The 25,833-nt window shown below is 40.2% G+C and overlaps 1 protein-coding gene across 2 annotated transcripts in view; it reads right to left on the bottom strand.

Moving 5' to 3' along the window:
* Positions 1-25,833, bottom strand: part of LOC149141679 (mitochondrial inner membrane protein OXA1-like) — a 245,232-nt gene that overhangs the window by 184,319 nt on the left and 35,080 nt on the right. For both annotated transcript variants that reach the window (XR_016264302.1, XM_089447788.1), the window contains exons 3-4: positions 9,134-9,178; positions 8,899-8,957 (exon numbers count right to left, since the gene is read on the bottom strand). Coding sequence is in view for 1 of the 2 variants with exons in the window: in XM_089447788.1 (XP_089303914.1) it covers positions 8,899-8,957; positions 9,134-9,178 (104 nt within the window). In the remaining variant the exon portion in view is untranslated. The remainder of the gene's footprint in view (positions 1-8,898; positions 8,958-9,133; positions 9,179-25,833) is intronic.

Genomic DNA, 25,833 nt, shown 5'->3' with positions numbered 1-25,833 from the left:
TGATACCCATCCCATGAGTCTTACCAGCCAACGTGTGTTTCCGTTCTTACAAGGGGACAATCCACCTTCATAACTGCAAGGTCACACGCCTTTACCTTCATACCAATTGGAAAAACTTTCCAAGAAATCATTTTTCCTATGATTTCTATCAACCAAGCTTATGCTTGGAAGTTAATTTTAAAATGCAACTAAATTAGAATGCCTACTATGATATGCAAGTGAGATTGTAAGTGCTATGTAAAAGATTGCTTCAATTAAATATGTTCCACAAGATTATTGTTCAAGTAAACACAAGATGCATAAGCTTCATAAGAATTGTGAGTTGCTAAAGATAGATGATGAACAAACTAAAGCAAATGAAGCTTGTAAACTTTCTCAATGTAAATTGCAAATACTTTGAAAATAAAATAAGATTTATGCCCACGATAATTTTGCAAAAGAAACTCTTAACTTGAGAAAATGAAAGACAACTTGCTTGACATGAAAATAAATGATTGCTTTGAAAGATAAATTTGCCCAATACACAATGCTCCAAATATACTCAAAATGGAAATGTGGCACAACCATAAATCATGAATGATTTTAGACATTATCCAAGCCAAGTATGTCAAAGTTTGCTAAAATAATGAAAATGCTTGCACAAAGTGAGAGATAATTGTTTTGCAAAGTAAAATGTAAATTTGAGACTTGTAACAACAATTGCAAATGGTGTCAGTTTAAAGAACTTTAGCAAACTTGAAAATAGAGAAATGTGATTTGTGTTACTTCCCAATTAGAGCATGCATATGTGATGTGAAAGCAAAATGGAAAAGTTAAAACCAACAAGTCAATCCACCCAAGATTCTCTCCCTAAAATGGAGAGATAGGGATGTCAATGGGTAGGCCCACGCTCCCACAACAAAAACAGAAATTTTATTATTATGGTGTTACAATGAGGTTAGAGCCTCTTTGAGGGCTACCCAAGGAGTAATTGAAAGATACAATGATAGCTCTTTGAATAACAACAAATTCCCCACAAAAATGAGAGCCTCAATAGAGAAGAAGAATCACTACAATTACAAATTAGAAGCTCCAAAGTGATGCACAGTTTGGTTTCTTCCACAAGCACTCCTTATGCCCACGGCCTCCTTGAAAATGAATCTTTGGAACTTGAGAGAACCTATAAAGAAAAATGTTAGGGCTGCAAAAATAAAACCAAAGTTAGTGTGAAAAGAGAGCATGTAAATATGTGATAATGCTTCAAATAATATACAAAACTAAATCAAGAGATGGGAGAAGACCCCATCACTTGTCTAGCTTATGAAAGCTCTTGACTAGCTAGATAAGAAATGAAAGCACAAGAGCATAAGATATAGATTTGTTTGAAATACTTGACTTAAGCACAAACTATGTCAAAAGGACCCCTGCAAAACCAACACTCTCAAAAGATGAGCTATTAAAATTCAAATAACGATAGGAGCTCCTTGAAAGTTATGCCAACAGTGGGTTGGTCTCTTGAAGACTTCCCCTCACGCTTGCTAATTGATCCAAAAGATAGTCTCTACAAAACCTCAAATGCACATTAGCTCATATGAATTAAATTAATAAACAATGACAAGAGAACTCTAGAATTTGTATGAAAATAGATAGAGTTGTCTAGTCTATAGCATATCAAATAACCAATTGAGAAAATTAAATTAAACACAGGTAGAGAATTATACCATCATTGAGCCAAGTACAAACTCCAAGAGAGAAACACCCATGAATGAACCCCAAAGTCTTTTTATTCATATGAAACACAAGTGTACATAGGAGCAAAGTCTTCCCAAGCACAATAGCTAATACCAAGATACAATATGAGAGCTTAAGGCTCAATTATATAGGAGAATGGATGGAGATTCCAGTGAAGAACCAAATGCCAAGTGTGATGATGACAATCACAAGGCTGAAACATGCAATTTGAATTCCCTAGAGAGGCCCATGCAGTTCATGAGAGGAGCTAACTCGTTGTTGAGGAGGGACGAGTGTAGATGGGAGTGGAGTGGTAGGAGACCCCTCTCCACTCATCTTCAGTAAAACTCCAAATCAAAGCCCACCAAAAACTTGACTACCCAAGGCAATCCGAATTTCCTTCATTAAATGCATTTTTCCTTTGTGGTCCCCTCCAAAAAATTAGATTCTCTTGGAGCACGTCTTTTCCTTGATTTGAGGAGTTCACATCACCTTGGGACTTCACTTTAACTCCTACATGATTTTCCACTTCATTTCCACATCATTTAGCATGTATGGATATTTGTTTTTTTCCATGTATTTAATTGTTGGCTTAATTTATTGTCACTTTTTCCACTAAACTTAATAAAATGGGTTTTGAGGGTCCAAAATACATTTTTAACCCCTCAAAGTGTGTCTAAGTAAAAATTGAGGGTGAGAGGTGGAATTTTTATTACTCATACCCCACACAACTTCTCTAGATGTCACTTATTACATTTCAGATCAGGGTTGTGGGGGAGTGGATCCCCTCCCTCGAACCCGCTCCCAGAGCATGCCCCTGCTGGGAGCGAATTACAAGAGCGACCCCGGGAGCGAAATTTTTGCTCCCTAGCCTATTTTGCAAAAAAAAATTGCAAAAACATTCCAAATGCAATTTTTTTTCAAAGAAACAATAATTTTTTAGTGGGGCAACCTAATGATCAAGCTGATGGCCCTAGTATTGATATGAAATTCATGGTAATGTTAAATTCTTAAAATAAAAGTGACATACTCCTTAATCTTCAATTTCATCCTTTTACTGAAATTTTTAACATTACCATGAAATGACTAGAGATATTTGAGAGTGGTTCCGACCTCATTGAATTTCATATGGAGAAAGTAGAATTTTAGATCTCATTCAAAATCCAGCAGACTTATCAGTTTTTCAGAATTGGGGGGTTGCAATGTTTCCATTGGATTTTGTCATGTATTACGGTATGGAACTCGTATTTAATCAAGAGCACCAATCCCTCTATGTACCTTGATGTTAGTGACATTGGTTGTCGAACTCCTCTATCATGACCTTACTAAAAATGCACCCATCACTCAAACAAAATTGACATGCTATGTTTTTTCTATCTTGATTCTTATGTTAATGCTTAGAGGGCGATATTAATGACAAAGATCCCTATATAGATCCAAAGGTAATGACAAAGATGTTGAGAAATCTAGGGCATCAGTAGATAGGTGATTTTTCTACTTGTGATAGTCTTTTTACCAGTGTTGCGAAAATCGTGATTTTTTCATTCGGCATGGGGATTTCATCGGTCAATTTAATCAACAATTTTTTCTTTTTGAAAAAATCACCAAAAAATCGTGAAAAAATCGCCAAGTTTTTTCCAAAATGAAAAAATCGCAATAAAATCCTAAGAATTTCCAAAAAATCATAAAAATCGTCAAAAAATTGTGGATGCTTTAGATACTTAAAAATTTGAAAAAAAAAATGATTTTTCTATATTTTTTAATGTTGTCGATGTTTTGCCGATTTTTTCCCGATTTTTACGATTTTTTCCCCTCGCCGATTTAATCCCGATCGCGATGTTTGCAACACTAGTTTTTAACTTCTTGATTATGATCTTCTTTTCTTGAGTTATTATTGTGTTCTTTTCATAAAGACAATTACCAATTCATGAACAATAAAGAGACAAGAGACACAGTATATAGGTTGTCAGCCAGGGCCAAAACCTTTCATTCTTTTAGAGGAAAACCCAAACAAATTCTTCTTATAGAACCTTCAATTGACGAATACCAAGACCATGACAAAGACCTTTGACACTAGAGTCCTTCCAAGACCAAGACCAAGTCACAAGCCTCCTCTTCTCCATTAGATCAACATTGCTCTTCTTCTTCCTCTTTTGTTCGTCCTTCAGAATTTCGGCCTCTCCTTGTAGGTCTGCAACTCTTTTCTTCACAACAAAAACCCTACATCAGTTTAGCTTCTTGAATAGTCTCCTCCTTGAGGGAGACCTTTCTCTCTCTTACTCGGCTTCCTTTAGAGAAGATCACCTTGATGTGACTGCAATCTTTCGACCTCCTTCTGATGACTTCGGATCTGCAACCTTCGCATGTGTCAGGGTAAACTAGCCCAAAAACAGTCCTCAACATTGATATTATCCTTCACTATCCTTCCTTCTTCCTTCGCTAACTTTGAGGTTCCTAGGATGATTTGTGCACTTATTATTAGAGACTTGCTTCACCGAATTGATATCCTCCAAATGAGGCCAAGCATTGCTATATATAGTGGTTGGACCATCACTATTAGACCAACATGATCACTTGGAGTAGGTCGAATTCATCGTTCTAGAATTATCCTTTCATTGTAGGCCAACTTGAATGAGGGCTAGTGACAAGATCTTGGAGGGTGACTTACAAAACAAATTTGACCTTTTACAATGTGTAACATGTCTTCAATACATGACAATGACTCTTTAGACTTTTATGACTAGATGACAAAATCCCTAAGAACTCACAATGGGAGCCTTAACTAAAATAAAATCTCTTGCTCATGAAACCCATGATGCAAGCATTATAATAATTGTATTTTTCTTATTTACATCTTACATAAAATCACAATTACATGTCATTATGAAGACCGAAGCTAGTTACACTTTTCAACACTCCCTCTTAACTAGGGAGGTATTAATAATGGTACTTGGTCATTCTCAATCTGAAGAATTTCTCATAAGAAAAATCAGATTGGTAACCCATCTCTATAGCATCATATCAACCAACATTGTCACATAGCGAGGCCTTGACTAACAACTCTATCTCTCCACAAGATCTAAGCTAAATGATGGCGAGACCAATAATTTATAGACACTCATCATTGTCTCTTCCGGAACATACCCCACTCGGGTTCTTAGAATGTGTTCCAACAGGACTATTCTTATCTTGGATTCCTAGTCCTCAAAGAGTATCAGTCCTCTATGACTAGTCTTAACTTGGATGCCCTATCTCATCCTCAAGGAGCATTGGATGCCAAATGATTCCCCAATCCTCCATTATGTCTTCCCAAGTGAAGACAAGAATGATGTGTCTATCTCTCCCTCTTAATTAAGGAGGACATATCTATTCCACTAAAGGACTGTACCTAAGCTCCCTCTTGGCTTAGGAATTTCCAAGTTTCTTCCAAGAAAGAAACTTGTTTTCAGGCTCCTTCTTAATTAGGGACCTACAGTAGCTCCTCAGGCGGAGATGAAAAGACAACCAGCTGCTTGAAAAGCTCCTTCCTTTGATGTCATGAATTTCTTTGTCACGGAGTCTTCATCTTTTGGGAATTCTTCATAAGGCACAGAACATCCATCACTTTCATCCACGAGTAAGTCATGTCATCATTCCTTTCATCAGAAAGCGATCCATCAGTCTTCATCTGACCTTGTTTCATGATATGTTGCCTTCTTCATGTTGTCTTTTTCAGAAGGATCTTACATCCTTCTACATGGTCTCTTGGAAATACATCCACAGCTCTTCCTTTTACAGATTTGCATAAGCCCATCTATATACTTGTTCAAAAATAAGAAATGAACACTTAAATCATAATTACCTTTGTGATGGTCTTTCATCACGACATCTTCCTGTAGGCGTCAACATCTTGTATACATGTGGGGATCGGGTGTGGGGATCAAGGCAGTCTTGTCCCAAGGAGGGCACCCCATTACTTTTGAGAACCAAAAGCCCCTACCACATGAGATGCCATATTCCATATACGACAAGGAGATGTTGGCCATAATGCATGCATTGGCCAAGTTTAGACAATACTTGGTGGGGAACCGATTTCGGGTGAAGACAGATCACAACAGTCTTCGCCACTTCATGGGGCAGCAGGGCCTCAATGATAGGCAGCAGAGGTGGGTCAGCAAGGTGCAGGCCTACGATTTTGATATTGAGTATGTGCAGGGGAAGCACAATGTGGTGGCGGATGCACTATCCAGGAGACCAGCAAGACTTTCACTCATGAGCATTTGCCATGATTGGAAGGCATAGTTATTGGTAGAGTACTCCAAGGATCGTCGGGCATGCAAGATCTTGGAGGGCAGTTATGCAGATGAGTGCTACAGGGTGATGGATGAGGTTATATATTACAAAGGGCACATATTCTTGGTTGCGGGGTCCCAGTTGAGGGAGTGTGTCCTTTGTGCAGCTCATGATTCTCCTTTGTTTGGACGCCAAGGGTTCAGGAAGACTTACATGGCAGTGAAAGAGCACTTCACCTGGAAGGGCCTCAAAGGGGACATGTTGAGGCATGTGCAGGAATGCGAGGCTTGTCAAAGGAACGAAAGAGAGTTGACCCATCCAGCAGGACTATGCAGCCTCTTCCTATCCCTAAGGGGAAATGGGAGAGTATCTCTATGGACTTCATCACCAGTCTTCCCTCGGTACAAGGGAATGATTGTACTTTTGTGGTGGTTGGTCGGTTGACCAAGTTTGCACATTTCTTTGCCATTCCGAAACAATATTCAGCTTCAAAGCGGGTAGAGTTGTTCTTTAAGGAGGTCTTTCATCTACACGGACTCCCTAAGACTATAATTTTAATTAGTGATCGAGATAGCCAAATCATGGGGGGATTTTGGTAGGAGATTTTCAGGCTAGTTGGCACCGAGCTCACCCCGAGTACTAGTTACCATCCACAGACTAACGGCCAAACAGAGAAGGTGAACCAGCGGTTAGAGGGCTATCTCAGGAACTATGTGATAGGACAACAAAGGACTTGGATTTGATGGTTGCATTTGGGAGAGTATTGTTACAACACGACACATCACATGTCCATTGGTATGACTCATTTCTGTGCTTTGTATGGGTATGATGCTTTGTCTTTTGCTGACATTGTTTTTGGAGACAACAGGACCCCAAAGGCCAAATATTGGATCCTAGAGAGCAAAGATATCCTCAAGGCTCTTAAGGATAACTTGCAAACAGCTCAGAATTAGCAGAAGATGTATGCTGACAGGGATCGGATGGAGAGGCATTTCGAGGAAGGGGACCTGGTGTATCTTCAATTGCAGCCATACCGACAGTGCACACTAAAGCAAAAAGGGGCTGAGAAGCTGCAATCGAGATTCTTTGGGCCTTACAAGGTGATGAGGAGAGATGGAGAGGTGGCTTACAATTTGGAGCTACCGCCTGGGAGAAAGATCTATAATATTTTTCATGTTTCATGCCTCAAGAGGGTGTCGGGGCAACAGGTTACAGCAATTGTGGAGTTGTCTCCACTTGATGATGAGGGGCACCTGATTTTAAAACCGGAGGCCATCTTGGAGACCAAGGAAAGGAAGCTCAGAAGCAGAATCATCAGAGAATACTTAGTGCATTGGAAGAGCTTGCCAAATGAGGATGCTACTTGGGAGGGAGAGCACATACTTGAGCATCCAACATTGAAGTTGCTTAGGGACAAGCAACATTTGGGAGGGGAGGATTGTCATGTCCCTTCCTAAATTAATTTGGAACAAAATTATTTATTACATTTTGGGGCCAATTTTGGAATGATGGGGCCCATTTGATTTTATTAAGAGGTTAGACTTAGCATAAGTTATTTTGTTGTGGTTAAGTTGATGTAGTTAAGTTATACGTGGGGGCCACCCACACTAGGAGAATACGCATTCCCTAGTTCGATTTGCATGGAGGAGAAGTTGTTGGTTAAGTGAGGGACCCACGATGGAGGGAAAATGGAGGGAAAAGTGCTCCACGAAATCTATATAAGGAAGGCACCTCCTTATTTCATTCATCTTTTGGCGTATCGAATTTCTCTTTGGTTTCTCGAGCTGCTTAGCTGAGTCACATTTTGTTTAGCAAGAGTTTCAAGCGAAGAGCTCACCCTTTCTTCGGGGGACTTCGAGTGCCACCCTAGAGAGGTTTTTCTTCAGTCTTTCTGTAGGAGGATTTCATTGTGGTTTCTAGCAGTTGCATTCATATCTAGGTGGTGTGTATTTCTGGAGGACGCAATGAAGGGAGACTGAGTTTGTTTGTGGCATCTTGCAAAGGAGTTTTGACCGGGAAGATTTCCGGAGAGGAGGCATAGGAGCTTTGTTGTCATTTTGGAGAGTTTAGGAGTTGGAGAAGAGTGCTTCCCTGCAGTGTGACTTTCGTACTTCCTGGGCCAACGCAGAGGCAACATTTGGTGCACAAGTGGGAGGTAGAGTATCAGTCTTTGAGGATGGACTTTTCCAGAGGAGCTAAGGGGAGCATTTTTTGGAAGAGATCGCTACATTTCCAAGCTTGGGTGGAGAATTTTGCTAGTATTCCTTGCAGGTCGTATTCTTGAGCAGTTTGGAGGGCGTAGGGCATATTGGAGGCCAAATTTGGGAGGTTGTATTCAGACCAAACCCTTTCTAGATTTTTGTGGGTTTTGTTCAAAGAGCTTGGCGCTGAATTTATAGCATTTTATGAGCAGTGGAGGTGGAGTTTCTTGCAGTTCCTTTCAAACCAACAGTGCAGTTTTTTGGGACAGCGCAGAGCATTAGAGGAGCAGTCATTTCCAGTATTTGAGATCATTGTCTTATCACCTGGGTTCTGTCACGCTTGCCATTGAGGCAAGCCCAGGTGCATTCCTCCATACTATTGTACTTGCTCCATTGATTAATAAAATGGCTCAGCTGGTTCTACTTCTGGAGTTTTTATGAGCATTTACTGATTGTTGATATTTTGCGTGTTGTAAATCGTTTTTGCTTTGCATATCACTGTTTATTTAAGTTTGGAACATTACAACTTCTCTCCAAATAAGGGTAATCTTTGGTATCACCAATGGAATAGTGTAGTAAACAATATCCAAACCTACTTCTGGATCAATCAAATAAACAAGAAAGTACCAATTTTTTGGTACCAGACTTGGTCAAGTTTTGCTATAAAACATTCTTAAATACACAAAAGAATATATAGAGAGAAATAAGTACTTACTGCTTAAACAAATCCTTGACACGACGTTGTCCCTCCTCAATGGTTTTAGGATCAGAGTTCTGCATTTCATCATAAGGTGCACATTGTAAACAAATGCAGGAAAAGCAAGAGGCAAATAAACTTTGTGTAGAACCTAGATAAATTACCTTGTAGGGAATAAATGCACAAGAATGACAGATACCAATCTGCTCAAACCCATACTTATAAAACAAAAACACAATGAACAGTACCATACTTTTTTCATCTGCTGTGTGACTTCCTCTAGTTGTGGCCTCATCAACTGCATTATGAATGGCATAAAATGTTAAGAATGCAATGAAACTCAAAACCCCTATAATCTAGGACAAAACAAGAAATTTGAATCCATGTCATCAGAGTTCAGTAGTTCAAAAGTTAGAATATTTATCAAAGAAGCATAAAAACAATTAGCTGAAGGCTTCGCAAAAATACACAAGATGGTTTATAGGATCTCAACTAGCAGAAGGCATATTAGAGATGAAGAAGTATTTATCCATTGGAAATCTTACTGTAATAAAAAGCAAATTACATATTTGTATGTTTAATCTGAGAGTGTAAGATATTTGTATTTATGTATTATGTAATTAGCTGTTGATCAGTGGGAAATTATGTCAACACTGGGCATCTTGTACTTCCCTGTGAAATCCATGGTGTAAGCAAACGTTTATGTATCATCATACATCTTTGACAAGCTAACATTGGAATAATAAATAATAAAGTGATACATTAATGAGTGAATGCAGTCAAATGAGCTGCCATCTACAGAAATAGATGGGCCGCGATTCATATAGTTGTGGCAATAGATTAATATAATGTATACAATTAAAAAAAGTACTAATATGCAATGGGTTAATTACAAGTCACCCTCAAGAAATGCTTCAACCTTGAAAAATTGAGAAATTGAACTAGAGCATAGGTTGTTCTGATAAGATAATTATATTAAAACAGGATACCTTATATAAATACACTTTTGAGAGGAAGGGAAAATTTTCATGTTTTAATTATCCTACAACAACAATTAGACTTGGCAAAGGGGAACAGAACCATGAAGATGAAACAGTCATCCAATGGAAAAAAACTTGATAAATTGATGCCATATACTCAATGTAAGTATGCCTGACATATCTAAACGTTTAACTCAACCAGTTGTTGCCAATGCTACTGGGCATTTGGCTAGTTTCATGTCAGTGGGTGCCTGGTTCAAATCCGCCCAGGTGAGGCAAACTAGGCTATGCTGACAGTGCTTGGGTTTCCCAACAAGGTCTTCACTAGAATATACGTGTGTGCGCACGTGCGCATGTATGTGTGTGTGTGTCTCTCTCTGTGTCAAGATCCTAACTTCAAAAGTCTAATGGATCCAGATCTGTTTCTAATTTCATGGAACTTAAGAGTAAACAAAAATTATCAGTCTGTAGAAATATCAATGAAATCACAGGCACTGTCAAAATTGACAAGCACTGACATGCTCATATTTTATTCTTCCTTAAATCTAAAGAGTATTATGCTGTTTGCTTGTATTTGCAGCTGCTATGGATTAGTATGAGAATCATTTCTATAATACTTCAACAATTTCATTGTCCAACAAGTTGTGATCGTAGTGGTTATGCTGCTTATTGTCACCCACCATTTTCCTCTATTACCTCTTGGGATTCTTAACAATTCAATAATCTGACGCAAGATCATGATGAAGATCAGCACTAGACTCCTGCACAACATATTGGGAAGAGGTAGGACATTCCCAAATCACTTGTGTAACGTGATTTTCATTTCTGATTACAACATACAGTAGGATTACACCTTGTTTCTGATGACTACCAAAGGATGAGGAGGTTCAAATATGAATGGCCAATTTATTAAAGTTAACGTGACTAGAATCAATCTTTTAATCAATTGTTTTAACTCCTTGACCTAGTTAATTATGTACCACTTGCCTGAATCACCCATAAATGACTTAGCAACATAAACTACATTTCTTTGTCTTTGGCAATTTGATTAACAAAGCCTTATTTATTCACTGTTCCCTGAGTTATCTAAAAATTCATGGGTCGACGGTGAAAACTGGTGATTATATTTTAATAGATCCTCCCAAACTCAATAATAAGGAGATTGGGATGAACACAACATTCTTATTTCAAATCTGATATTTCTCACTGTTAGCTACAATATTTATATTATTCAAAAAATTGGTTTTCTCTAAAATAATTCAAAGTAAAACTATGGCACATTCCTTTTTATATAAACTAAAGCTTCTCCCTTCTACATTTCTTTTAAGTTTTCTGTAAGAAAAGTTTCGTTGTCTGACAAGTTGCCATCATCACAGTTATGCTGATCATGCAAATCAATAGTTTGTCTTTATAAATCATAGGAATTAGGATTCTTAACAGTATGAACCTGATGCACTATCATGGTGAAGATCAACACAAGACTGCTGGACGATATTTTGGGAAGAGCTGGGACATTCCTGATTCCCTTCTGTATCTTGAAAATGATGTAGGCTTCATCTTTTGCCAGGGCCAGCCTTATACTGTAATCACTCTTGTAGTTCTAGATTTAGCAAAGGCCAACCTTGTACACATAGGCTGAGGCTCCTAACCCCTTGTGGGGGTAACTGCCCTACTCTTAAGTTGTGCATATAAATACACAACTCTAACTTGTATTCATTATTCAAGTGATTCTTGTTCATCTTTTATCAAAGTGAATTGTCTAAGGGCACACTGATATGTTGCACTCCATCTTGTTCATGGGTTTCTTTCTATTTCTAGCGCACTTACAATTGGGTTATTTCCATCCCTAGTGTTATGCTCCTCTTGGCTGATCTCTCTTCAAGAGTTGGGCTGCCCTAGAGCTGGTTTATTTTCTCCTAATTGTAAAATTAGGGTTTGTGATGGTTTTGTTTGATTCTCTCTCTGTCTTGTGTTAGTTTCGTTCAAATCATCATGAAATCAGCATCAAGTCCAATTTAAGGGCCAGTCCAATCACATTGAGGGTTGAACACTCTAATTCCCTTTCAGCTGGTTTTTGAAACATTGGTTTAAACTTTAAACACTCCGTCAACGCCAAAGCACTCTTCCTCCCTTTTTTCTACAACAAAAGGCAGCAGACTGCAGAATTTTTTTCCCAGAAGAAGCCAGTACCTCTCTGTCTTATGCCTATCAATGTGAACTTTTGAAGACTTTATTAAGGTTTCTTCTTTGAGTTGTGATTTAACCTAATAAACTCATATTACAATGCACATTTGGTTGAGTACTCTACAAATCGGCACTTCCACTCCATATATTGATAGTGGCATAGTAGAGAGAAAAAGAAATTGGTGATAGTGATGAAATTCCCACTCATGGTCCACCACAATATTTTCCACTGCATCTTACAAATGATTTGCCTATAGAAGATATTTGACACGTTTCAATGGATCTGTCTTCACATTAGAATGTTTATCTTACTCTTGATCCAACAAGTGTTTCCTAAAATACTCCTACTACAGGGACTAGGCAAACAAATGTTTATCACAACAACCTTATTGATGACTTGTACAGATCTCATTTTGCATATGTCTCTTCTTCTATACTTCTACCAAAGGCCACCCTCACTAGCATGTGGAATCGTACAGGTGTGGGAAGTTATGGCATTCAAAAGGAAATGTGTAATGTCTTCTATATGTGGTCCATGTTCAATGTTAGGGGGAGATTTGAACCTTGTGATTTAATGCCTTCTCTCCGAGGCCCTTTGTTCAAATTAGATGGGGATGTTGAAAATATCAATGTATTCTTCATTTTCGACCACAGCCAACCTTGTATTGAGCTGGGTATTTATAAGCCCACTCTCATTTATATTTCAGCCATGAATGACCTTATATTGAGTTGGGTATGTATACCCCCACTCTTATCCATTATTTTGGCCACGCTGACCTTATATTGAGTTGAGTACACCCACCCTCATTTGTATTCATCAATTTTCTTTGCAGCCCCCTATTCAACTTTAAGGGGAGAAAATGAAATATTCCAAACTCGCCAATAAATTTATGAGTTTAATGTTCACTCTCAGTGAAGGGTTTTGTCAACAATTCCTGAGCATACTGCTGTAGGTGTAAAATTTGTTTGTTTGTATAAGCATACAAGGGCACAAGTATGGAAACCCAACTTTAAACCCGCAACAAGTTCACTATGTTGCACTCAGAAATTATGTTCAAGGCTGATACAAGAACAAATGAAGGAAAATCTGACGTAAACCAACTTAATATCAGCTTAACAAATATTAGACACAGTGAGCAACAAGGTAATGGACCTTTCATCAAAATATCACACGAATATCAGTCCTCCAAGAGTAAGAGCAGTTGCGATGCTGATATACTATAGTATGCTCCAGCAAGGAAATATTTTGCAATATTTAATGGAAATCTGAAAATGCACTTCAAGGGACCACACGAAAACTTGCCAAACAAATAGCGAACAGACTTGAAGAATACATGAGGCAAATTCTCATCTTAATTCAAGAGAAAATTCAGAGATTACAATGGGAGGAAAACACCTGGAAAGAGACTCCAATTCTGAGGATCAAATTTGAGCAGAGTAAATAAGAAGAACTTGACCTCACAATGCTCAGGCTGCTGCAGAGATATTAATTTGATTTCAAAGGGAGATTTGCAATTTTGGGCTCAATGAAAATGCGTATCAGATTTGGCTCTTTTGGTTCAGAAATTCGGCCTCCAATACATGAGCTGCTACGGGCATATGGATTGCATTTTCAGGTCTGGAACAGTGACTCCTTGGCTCAATAATTCAATCTCTTCTGGCCTTGTGACTAGTACCAATTCCCCAAGCAAAACTACTTGGCCCCTCCAAGAAAATAACTCCTGAATTTATAATTTTGATGCAACAATTATACTGTCCCGCAATGCATTAATTTTCTGAGGCTGATTATCAGTTTTGCACGAGTGCTTGGCCCTCCTACAATGTGCAACAATTCAACTCTTGAAACCACTGCTGGTGCACACAACAATTCGACCTTGAGGCCATTGCCAATACACAAAATAATTCGGCTCCTTTCCTTAAGTGTAACTCGGCTTCTATGGATGGAGTTCTGAAACTCATGGAGCTTGGCACAAACCCTTGTTCAATTGGAAGAACAACACAACCTCAAACTAACACAATTGATCCTCAAGTAGACTACTCGATCTGGCTCCTAGTTCAGAAAAGTGAATGTTCTGCCTCCAATATGTTTGTTTCTCCTTGGTTTCAGCTGAGGATTAATTCCCCGATGTTGATTTTCGGTCCACCTGAAGGTAGAGCTCGGCCTAGATGATTTGATGCTTGGGATGAGCAGTTGATTGCCAAATCTTGTTGATTTGGGGTAGCATTGGATGTGCTCTAGCCATGAAAATTGGTGGAGAGGCTAAAACACATGAGATCTCCAAGACCCACAAATGGTTTGGGTAGATTCTAACCGGTTTGGGAGATATTAAAATAATTAATATTTTTAATGGAGTTCCTAAGTCTAAACTTAGGAAAAATAAAATATTAATGGGTATTAATATAAAATTGGGTTAGAAGGTTCCAAAAGTCATGGATCAAGCCAAATCTAATCTTAGCCGTTGATTAGAGATTTAATCTCGGTCGTTGATGGACCAACGAGAAAAGTATAAGAAGAGGCTTGAGGGTCAGTTGGAGAAGACACCAGAGTAATCAATCATTCATTTTGCTAGAGCAGGGTTGCTAAACAAAAGTGAATCAGTGATTAGCAGCGAGGGGCAGTGAGTACGAGGCAGAGAGGCAGGGGCAATACTAGGAGACCAGCACAGAAGCGGAGAGAGCCAGAGCACCAGTCAGTGCAGGCTACGCAGAGCCCAGCAGAGGCATTGCAGAGCCCAGAGAGACTGTGTCATCCACGCAGAGGGCAGAGGGAGTGACACAGAGGTTCCCAGAGGCTGCGCAGTGCCTTGGAGGGCTGACGCAAAGAGTCCTGGGGCTAACGTGGGTCAGTAGGAGGCTGACGCAGAGGCTAGAAGGGCCAGCGCTGAGCTTCAATTGTGCCGGAGAGGGTTTTGTGGGACAAGTTTTCTGAATACCTATTTTCGGATATAGAGGTATTGTTGTCGTATATTTTTCTCTGTTGGGTGAGCCAGTTTAAGCACCCAATTGTAATCAGATAAACTGCATAATAATATAACCCTCTGAATGGTTGCACCGATTTTTCCGCATTGGGTTTTTCCAAGAACATTGGTCCAAAAATAACGGTGTACTTGTTTGCTTGTTTTCTTTCAGTTGATGATTTGTAGATGTTAATACTATACTTGTGTTTATTTTAAGTATTTACATGGTAAATAACTTGTTAAGTAATTAAACAAGTAGGAGAAATAAACCAGATAGTACATGAAGAATTTCTAACAGGTTAGACTTAGAAATTTCAACATGGTATCAGAGCGTGGTTGCAGATCACGGAAAAACTGAAGGCATCAGCCGAGCAGAGCATTTGCAGCAGATTCAATTGTCCCAAGTGACAGAGTTACTCCTTGCAGAAGGTGACAAAGGAAGGAGTGATCAGGCTCACACAGAGCCATGCATAGGCCAGGACAGCTAACGCAATTGGCTGGGGGAGCTGATTTGCCGGTGCCAGGATTGCGCAGAGCCAAGTGGCTCAATCCTTCAGTTGCTGGGGTATAGGAGGCTGTGGGTAATTTGTGGAGCGAAGCTGGTGGGGTACTACAAGGCAAGACCAAGGTGGAGGGAGTTGCTACCGAGGCATATTTCTAGCCAAGGAATCCGGATCCGTGGTGCAGTTGCACAAATGATCGAAGTGGGGCAACTTGACGTTGGCAGAGGGATTTCCAGAAGCGATATCGAGACTTAGAGGGAGTCAAACCGAGAACTTCGAGACGGGAAGTTAAGAGACTCAGTAGGAGTCGAACAGAGGACTTCCAGGAGGGAAGTAGAGAGACTCAGAGGAGTCGAAAGAAGAGCAGCGAGATGGTCGTGAATGGGCTGAGAGATCAGGATAGGCTGGACGAAGCGTCCAACTTTGTGGTCTGGAAGGCCAGGATCTTGTCCATTCTAGACAGACATCGCCTCAAGGGCTTCGTCACGAGAGTGATAGCTGTCCCAGTTGACCCGGTAGCTAATGAAAGGTACGAGGAGGCAATGGCTAAGGCTAAGTGCATCATCCTTGATGGGGTCAAGGATCATGTGGTACCACATATTGCTGAGAAGGAAACGGCAAAGGAGATGTGGGATGCCTTGAAGACATTGTACCAGCATACTTCCGTGCAGAGGAAGATGCTCCTGGAGAATCAGCTAAGGGCATACCAGATGCAGAAGGGAGAGTAGATAGATGTCTTCCTCGGTCGCTTGAAGGAGATCTGTGACTAGCTAACTTCCATAGGGGCCACGCCGGATGAGGAATTGATGGTGAGGACCGCACTGAACGCAGTTTCCGAGGATTGGGAGGTATTTGTCCAAAGCATACTGGGCAGGACGAGTCTTCCAAATTGGGAAGAACTGTGGGCGGCTCTTCGTCAAGAAGAGATCAGACAATGGACCAAGGCGGGGAGTAGCAGAAAAGGGGTCAGGATCAAGAAGGAGGAAGAAGAGGATGCGGCTCTAGCATCTGCGAGAAAGCAGGAGAAGAGGAAGAAGAAGGACCTCTCCAAGGTCAAGTGCTTCCATTGTGGGGAACTGGGTCATTTTGCGAACCAATGTCCTAGGAAGAAGAGTAAGGGAGAGGCTTCAAACTCGAAGGCAGCGCCTACAAAGGCAAGAAAGAAGTCGAGGAGGGGGACGATTGTGCCATGAGTGCTCATGTGCTACTTGAGAAGAAGTGGGAAGACATCGAGCTGTGGTTAGGAGGACTACAGGCGATGAGGGGCAGGATCCTTGAGGCGCCCAACCTCTTGAGACGGGAGCCCCAAAGGAGTAACAAGACTGGCGGATGTCAATAGAAACAGATGTGGATGGAGCAACAGAGAGTGCTACAGTGCAGGAGTCCCCCGGACAGCACGAGGCTAGCAGGCTGCAACAGTGCGAGAGGCACGGGAGTGTTGCACTAGTGCAGGATGGCACAGAGAGGTGTGCAACAGTGCGAGATGCAGGGAGTTGTTGCAGCAGCGCAGAGGTCAGTAGAGGGAGCACGTGTTAGCGGCAGAGGGGGCTTCAGCATCAGGAGTGTTTCTAGCCTGACAGGGATGTCAGAGTTGGGTGGATCAGTTACTTACTTCTCGGTAGCTGAGTTGCAGTGCAGTAGCAGTATGCAGTAGCACAATGCAGCATGATGAGAGGGGATGCAATGCAGATGCAATGATGGGAGGATGGACCAGCAGCAGCACAAATGCAGAGGGAGTTGTCGTGCAGATGCAGCAGTGGCAGTGGCAACGCCATGGGCAGCAATATAGGATAAAACAGTGCAGAGGATGTTGGACAGGGAGGTCTAGCATCAGCACAAGGATCGGTGTCGGATAGTCAGGGTGATGTTCAGAATGGAGTATTACTAGAGCACAGTCCTCACTAAGAGGGAGTGTTGATTTGGGGTAGCATCGGATGTGCTCTAGCCATGAAAATTGGTGAAGAGGCTAAAGCATATGAGATCTCCAAGACCCATAAATGGTTTGGGCATATTCTAACCGATTTGGGATATATTAAAATAATTAATATTTTTAATGGAATTACTAAGTCTAAACTTAGGAAAAATAAAATATTAATGGGTATTAATATAAAACTGGGTTAGTCATGGATCAAGCCAAATCTAATATTAGTCATTGATTAGTGCAGTGAAAACTTCTTGATAAACAGAAATATATATAGAAATATTTTATTAATAAATGAATTGACAGATGATGTTGTTTACAATGGGGTTCCCTGGCTTATATACCGCCATGGGCACCCTTTGGGGAAAGGGCATGATCTTATGATTGTGCCCTTTCGTCTAATTTAATCTAAAATTAAATAATAAACCTAAAACTAACTAATTTTTTACATAACATTGCCTTCCTCTCGAAAGAATGCTTTGTCCTCAAAGCATACGTAACGACGGATGTTGTTGACAAAGTGCTTCATTCTCCCAAGAAGCGTCTTCTTCGGGTAAGTCCTTCCACTTGATCAAATATTCCAAGATGATCAAGATCCCACACTTTAAAAGGTCTTGGATTAATCTCTCAATTTCCATTTTTTGGTTATGTGGGTATCGGTACGGCATGATGTTGACAGAATCTGACCATGCCTTGACTTCTATTGTATGCTCAATTTCCCTATTAGGCGGCATCTTCATAGGTAGGTCTTGAAATACTTTTTTATGCTTCCACATCAGATCTTGTATCTCTGGTGACTCTTCTCTGGTCATATTTGCAGATAACATTTCTAATTGGTGACATTGTACTACATAAGCGGGTGCTCCTTTTCGACTCAGCTTCATCATCTGAGATGATGATACAACTTGATTTTCTGGTGCTTGGAATCCGTGTAGTTTGTACTTCTAACCTCCCCATTTGAATTTTATAAATTGCACTTGATGGTTGGCGGCATAAGTACCCAAAGTTCGTAGCCATTGGATACCTAAGACTACATCTACTCCTAACGGTACCGTGAAGAACGGAGACTCTAAATTAAAGTCTTGAATCTGCAAAATGACCTTATGGCATTGCCCCATCTTTTCAATCTTCTTATCGTTAGCTACCATCACTTTCATGTTTGGTAAGGGAAATGAAAAAATATTGAGTCTCTTTGCCACGGTTGCATCTAAAAAATTGTGTGTGCTACCCGAGTCGATGAGAACCACTACGTTGTTCTTCTTTATGTGTCCTTTTAACTTTAAAGTCTGAGGTTGTGATATACCTGTCATAGCTGATAATGACACTTGTGAAATACTTCCGTCATCTAATTCGGGTGAGAATTCTGGGGCATCTTCTGTTTCTTCTATGTCAGAATCTTCACTATTTGAATCATTGGTTGCAACACAATATATAGGTTCTTTGGTTCTTTTCCTTTAGCACATCTATGTTTGCGGTCCCACTTCTCACCACAGCGTTTACATTTACCCTCTTTTATCCTCTGTATTTCCACATTAGATTTTTCATCGTCACAACGATGTGGTAGAACATATCTCGTATTATTTGAGTCCACATACTGGGGTATTCTTCATCTTGAATATGTTTTTTCTGCTTTTGACCAAAATATTGGTTCGAATTTCTTTTTGGTTGTTTTTGCTTTTCGTCTTGCTACTTCTATTGATGTAATGTCATGCATCTCAAGTTCTAATTGTAAATGGGTTTTGAGTCCTGAGACGTATGACTGAATTAGACGAGATTTTGATAACCCAGGTACTCGTGTTACTAAGGTCTCCCATTCTTGAGTGTATTCGTCTACACTTCCTTTTTGTCATAATTTGATGAGTTTTGAAAAGAACTCTTCTTCCTTTACACCTTGGAATCTTTTAAAGAATGCATCCTTAAATTTTCTCCAACTAATGATGTGTGTTGTCTTTTTCCACCACATGTACCAATTATATGCTTCCCCTTCCATTTTCATGGATGCGTGCCTGAGCTTTTCCTCATCATCATTAATGTCATATATCTCAAAGTATTCTTCTGCTTTATTTATCCATGCAACATTGTTTTTTTCATTTCCGTTGAATTTAGGCATCTCGACTTTTGCCCTTCATTGGTATGTCACTAATGGTTGAGCGAAAAAGGGGTGTTGATTGGTAAAGGTATCCCAGAGTTGCTTGTTTGTAAGAGTCGCATTACTCACTTCTTGGTGGGGTGTCGCTGATTTTTTTGAGGATTTAGCTTTTTCATGAGAGTCTGTTGACTTCGTTGAATCTGATGAGTTGTGCTCTTGATTCTCTTCATTTTCTCGTAGGAGTTGTGCGGGTGTACAATCCATCTTTTTACACAGAAGTTTCAGCAATTTTAAGGACTCTCTAAGATCTACTTCTGTTTGGACACAGTGATTTTCCATCTTTATTTCTATTAGATTTGTCGTATCTTGAAGATTTTTGATATTGTCAGCCTGCTCCTCAAGCTTAATCTGGAAATCATCTAATCTTTTATTGACCTCGTCATGGTTATTAGTTATCTCATGCTCTACGTCCACCAATTTTTTTTGGAAATCCGCCATTGTCATTGTCGACATTGAACGAATTTGCGGAAGCATGTATTTATCTGCCAGCTTAAATATCTTTTTTTAATTAATTAATTAAATTGATGTTATATATACAACTTATATTAGATTAAGTTATATAATTTATATAACTTATATATATAAATTAATGTTATATATAAATTAATAATATAAATATATATTATATATAATTAACTGGAACAGTCACGTTGATTGATGGACTTTTTGACAGTTCAAAGTTTATGGAATATTACCGCAGACGTGGTCAATGGCAACATATGCTGGTAAGTCGGACGGTGGTAATATGGACGCGGCGTAATGACAGGGAACAGCGGAAGCACGAACAACGCGCGGAAGGGACAGCGGAATTCAACGAGCAGATGGACAGAGGCAGCGGCACGAATCAAACAGCGTGATGGAAGTCAATGGAAAAGTGGACGTCAGAGTGGGCAACACGATCGATAGTCGAGGAAGACAGGGTGTCGGATACGCAGAGTGCAAATATCGAACATCGATTTTGACGGTCAGCAAAAAGTGTGGCAGAGATATGTCGCAACAGGTTTAGCGGAAAACGTAGGCACGGTAAGGGGCACGATTGAGGAGGGAGCGAACACAGTGCGGAAAGAATTGCAGGAACACGGTGTGAGCCGACAGCGGACGAAAGGGCGGAGCAGCAATGTGGACGGGGGTTGCAGGTGTAGCGAACAGACGCAACAATAAGCGGGGTTTGCAGATAGTAATTGGACAGCGAACAATGAAGGGTACGCTGATGCAGTGGTGATCACGAGTGGGTGGCCAGCGGACAGGAGTAGAGATGCAGGGTTGAATGAAGAGCGCAGGGCGGCGGGGATAAGGAACAATACAATGATAAGGTGTTGATGGCAGTTAATGGATGAAGCGACGTGGCTGGCAAGGAGTGGGCTAGCGCTACAGTGATCAAGACAGCATTCGAGAATGTCGAAATAGTGGAATGGTGCACTAGACCGGTTGAGAAGAATGGGAGGTCATATGCAGCAAGAAGCCAGCAATCGAACTCACTCTGATACCAATGAAGTGAAAACTTCTTGATAAACAAAAATATATATAGAAATATTTTATTAATAAATGAATAGACAAATTATGTTGTTTACAATGGAGTTCCTGGGTTATATACCGCCATGGGCACCCTTTGGGGAAAGGGGATTATATACCGCCATGGGCACCCTTTGGGGAAAGGGCATGATCTTATGATCATGCCCTTTCGTCTAATTTAACCTAAAATTAAATAATAAACCTAAAACTAGCTAATTTTTTACATAACAATTAGAGATTTAATCTCGACCATTGATGGACCAACGAGAAAAGTATAAGAAGGGGCTTGAGGGTCAGTTGGAGAAGACACCAGAGTGATCGGTCATTCATTTTGCTAAAGCGGGGTTGCTAAGCAAAAGTGAATCAGTGATCAGCAGCGAGGGGCAGTGAGTATGAGGAAAAGAAGCAAGGACAATACTGGGAGACCAGCACAGAAGCGGAGAGAGCCAGAGTAGCAGTCAGTCTAAGCTACGCAAAGCCCAGCAGAGGCAGCGCAGAGCCCAAAGAGACCGCGGCATCCACGTAGAGGGTAGAGGGAGTGACGCAGAGGCTCCCAGAGGCTGCGTAGTGCCTCAGAGGGTTGACACAGATATTCCTGTGACTGACGCAGGTTAGCAGGAGGCTGACACAAAGGCGAGAAGGGCCAAAGCTGAACTTCAGTGGTGTCGAAGAGGGTTTTGTGGGACAGGTTTTCTGAATACCTGTTTCCGGATATAGAGGTATTGTTGCCGTATATTTTTCTCTGTCGGGTGAGCCGATTTAGGCACCCAGTTGTACTCAAATAAACTACATAATAATATAATCCTTTGAATAGTTGCACTGGTTTTCCCGCATTGGGTTTTTCCGGGGACATTGGTCCAAAAATAACGGTGTCATTTGTGTGCTTGTTTTCTTTCAGTTGATGATCTGTAGATGTTGACACTGTGCTTGTGTTTATTTTCAGTATTTAAATGGTAAATAACTTGTTAAGTAATTAAACAAGTTGGAGAAATAAACTAGATAGTATAAGAAGAATTTCTAACGGGTTAGACTTAGAAATTTCAACAAATCTCAGTCCTTAACTCGGCTCTCCTAGGAGAGGATGATATCCCTGCAAAATTAAACCTTGAAGACAATAATCTCTTGCAAAAAAATCTCACCAAATCTTCAAGATGTATCAAACAACAAATCCACTAAAGCACCAATGGAAGATCTGAAATGATCTTCCCTAAAAAGCTAACTAGGGTGGCACTAAAAGTCCACCAAAATTAGCTTGAGTTTCGCTTGAAACTCTTAAACTCGCTTGAGCTGCTTCGATTGTCAATGAAATAGATAAGAGTAGAATGATTTGTAATTGACTCCCTCCTCTATTTATAATTCTCCATTGAGCCTCCTTTTAGCTTCTAGATTCTCTTTTTTCCCTATTATTTTATTGGTGGGGGCCCATTTTCCACTAGAAGATTTTTTTCCGCCATTTCAAAGAAAATAATCATTTGCCTCCTTTCTCAATAAAATATTAATTTGCAGCCATTCTTCATTAAAATAATACTTTGCCTCCCTTCTACAATAAAACATTACTTTGCTGCCATTCTACATTAAAATAATAATTTCCGCTTTTCTCCCACAAAATAATAATTTCTCCCTTTTATTTAATATCACCAAACATTGGCAAAACTCGATGAATTTTTGCATTCACAATATTTGGGAACATTATAGTCCTCCCGGCCAATAATTGCTTGTCCTCAAGTAATATGTTGTTGCATCCAAAGCTGGCCTAGTTAATGCCAGGGTCCCAAATGTGCCACCAAAACATTCCTCATTGTTGCACCATCCCCACATGAATAGATCCTATGACACCAGGGTCCCAAACCATCCTAGTCCCTGTGAAGCCTCCTTCGCTCCACTCGCCATCCAACCAGATGGAATCACCAGAATCCTTCTGCATACCGCCAGTAAGTAGAGCACCTAAGTAGGGAAAAATCCTGATCAACTCCTTGAAGAGCTTTCCTACTGAGAAATCAGCCTCATGCACTTCAAGAGTAGACTAACTCTTGAAGATACAATCTAACCCCTGCGGAGATGAATCCTCACCCACACATGCTCCATGTCAACAGCAAATCACTAAATCCCGGTGGAAGATCCGAATGATCTCCCTCTATAGAAAACAGCTCACCCCTGAGGGCAGCTAAACCGCCAAATCCTATTATGCCTGGATCCCATGCTAGCCTGAAAAGGGTGCCACCATGTTGTCACTGTGCCACTCTAACCATGACTATCTGCCCATCGTGCGCTAGTTGTATCCCTCACTTCTGGAACCTGATGGCAAAATATCTTTAGAGTCCCAACACATCTGGCCGAGGCATCTCCACGATGTCAAGGCCAACCCATCCAACACTAACCCTGATCAAGAACACAAGTGTCATAAAGTGGGTAAAAGGTGAATTATCTCTCTCCCTAGTTAACTTTGGAAAGCTTTTCAAGTCACTTTTCCCGTTCCCAACATAATAGGTTCAAGAATTAGATAAGTCGTCCTCAATAAACAATATCCCCTTTCCCTTGAATGCATATCACAACTCTTCGTTAATGCTTCAACTTACAAAAGGTCGGCATTTTAAATGTAACACCAATATCATCATAATCATCATGGATGGAAACTCATCATAAGAGAAGGCACGTCCTTTTTGATGCATGTATATGCCATCAATATGTAACATAAACACTCAACAAGTTACATAAACACTACTAATCAAAGATTTATTAAGAAAAGGCTTATGTCATCATCAAGTAACATTAATACTCAATAATCATAATTAAAGAAAAGCTCATCATAGAATAATAATCACTACGAAACCACACAAATCTCAACGTTCAACATAACCGATCATCCACTAAAACAATTAACAAGGGGAAGATGAGTCATGTAACCACCCAATCTAGTAGGGGTCTTAGGAGTGGTTCCTATAGGGCAACTACTAGGTCAAGTGGCAGCAATGGAGCGATAGTCCTCTATCACCTCAACTAAAGCTCCCTGCTCTTTACGGACTTTCACCAATGGGGGAAGTCTCGGTATTAGGGAAATCACTAAGAATATTGTATCAATGGTGTGGAGGCAATGATTTCAAGAGCATATTCAAGGGAGAGACTCTAATGATAGGACTTGCTTGCTTTATAAGCAATATGTGTGGCTCTCCAAGAAGGGTTAGTGGGAGACCTAAACCTAGGGTTGAGGAGTATTTATTGATATGAAGAGCCCTAGACGTAAGAATACTAGTGGAATAGGGTTCTCTAAGAAATCCTTGTGGAATTAGAGTGATAAGGTTGCGGGATCACAAAAGAAACCCTGGTGGACCCAAACGAGGTCAAGGGTTTCGGGTGAAACTTCAAACAAAGGGTCTTGACCAAGTGAGGGAGAAGAAAAGGATCAAAGGGATTGGATTTGACTTGAGACTTTAATGCAATGATCCTTAATGAAGCCATTAACCAAGGAAAACTAGGGAGAATGGTTCTCGAGCTAGGGCTTGGCAAAACTTGAGATTCCACCGTCAGAATAGCTTCAAAATCGGAGACCTCTCAAGGACACACCAACACAATTCTAGACCAAATTTATCAAGTTTGGATGGCTACATTTGATTTTGTGTGATGCCATAGGGGACACCAGGGTTAGGGTTTAGAAAAAGAAAGAAAGAAGGCGAAAAGATTTTCGTTTAGGTGATCATCAAGGATTAGACCAGTGCCTAGTCTATTGGGAGAATGGAGATAATCACATTTTAATGTTTAGAGTTTCTTTTACACAATCAAGGAATACCCCAGCAACTTTGCATAGCCCTAAAGGCAGCAATTAGGTCACTGGGAAAATTTATACTTCTTGATGCTACAATTGATGACTTATCAAGGCAATTATGAAGATCATATACCCCTAGGAACATTCATTCACTATACCAAGCACAAAACGTATGAAAAACCCTCACAAAATCAAGATTCAACTAATTTGCATTCCCATTAGAGCAGCAACTCGCGAAAATTTCATACATTATACATTGACATGAAATAGAGAAATAAATCATGAAAATGGCACTTACAAGTATAGCGAATATATCCAATCATCAAGAGAGAAAAATCGAAGCTCCAAGACCAAGAGAAGATTTCCAAATATCAAAATGCATCAAAGATATCCAATTCATCCTCCAATAGCTATAGCGAAATTCTCAAGAAGAGATAAAGATCCAAATCCAAGTGATGATCAAATGAAATGATCACATCAATATATATCCTCCTCTAACGGATTTGATTTGCCTAATTAGGTCCAATGATGCCCTAACTAATAAAATAATGTGCAAAAATAACATTACTTGGTGACAAGCCCACCAAGATAGCTCCATAATACAAAAATAAGCCTCTCAAGAGGGAAAAATGATAGATACAATAGGTCGAAGGGCCATTGAAGAGGCCTAGTGGAGTCCAATATGTGCCAAAATGAATGGATGGGCTCCAAACATAGTGATAAACGGGGTGGCCCCTTGATATCCAAGCAAATGACCTATGGTGCCCCTAAGTGGTTGCGGACGCATAAAATCATCCTCATGGGTCTCCAACTAAATCGAACAAGCATGTATCTCATCTATAAGGGTTGGAAGAATGATGCAAGACCTCCCTTTGTCTCCATGGTGAGACACATCCTCATCTAGGCCTGGATCAGTTGCCAAGTGTGTGGTGCAAGTGCAAATGTCAGCTGGGCAAGGTGGTCCAGGTGCATCATCATCGTCAAATA

Source organism: Pinus tabuliformis, chromosome X (assembly GCF_031772625.1).
Source record: "Pinus tabuliformis cultivar Carrire ecotype Pingquan chromosome X, CPIR1, whole genome shotgun sequence".
Lineage (NCBI taxonomy): Eukaryota > Viridiplantae > Streptophyta > Pinopsida > Pinales > Pinaceae > Pinus > Pinus tabuliformis.
This window is presented reverse-complemented; position numbering and strand designations above follow the sequence as displayed.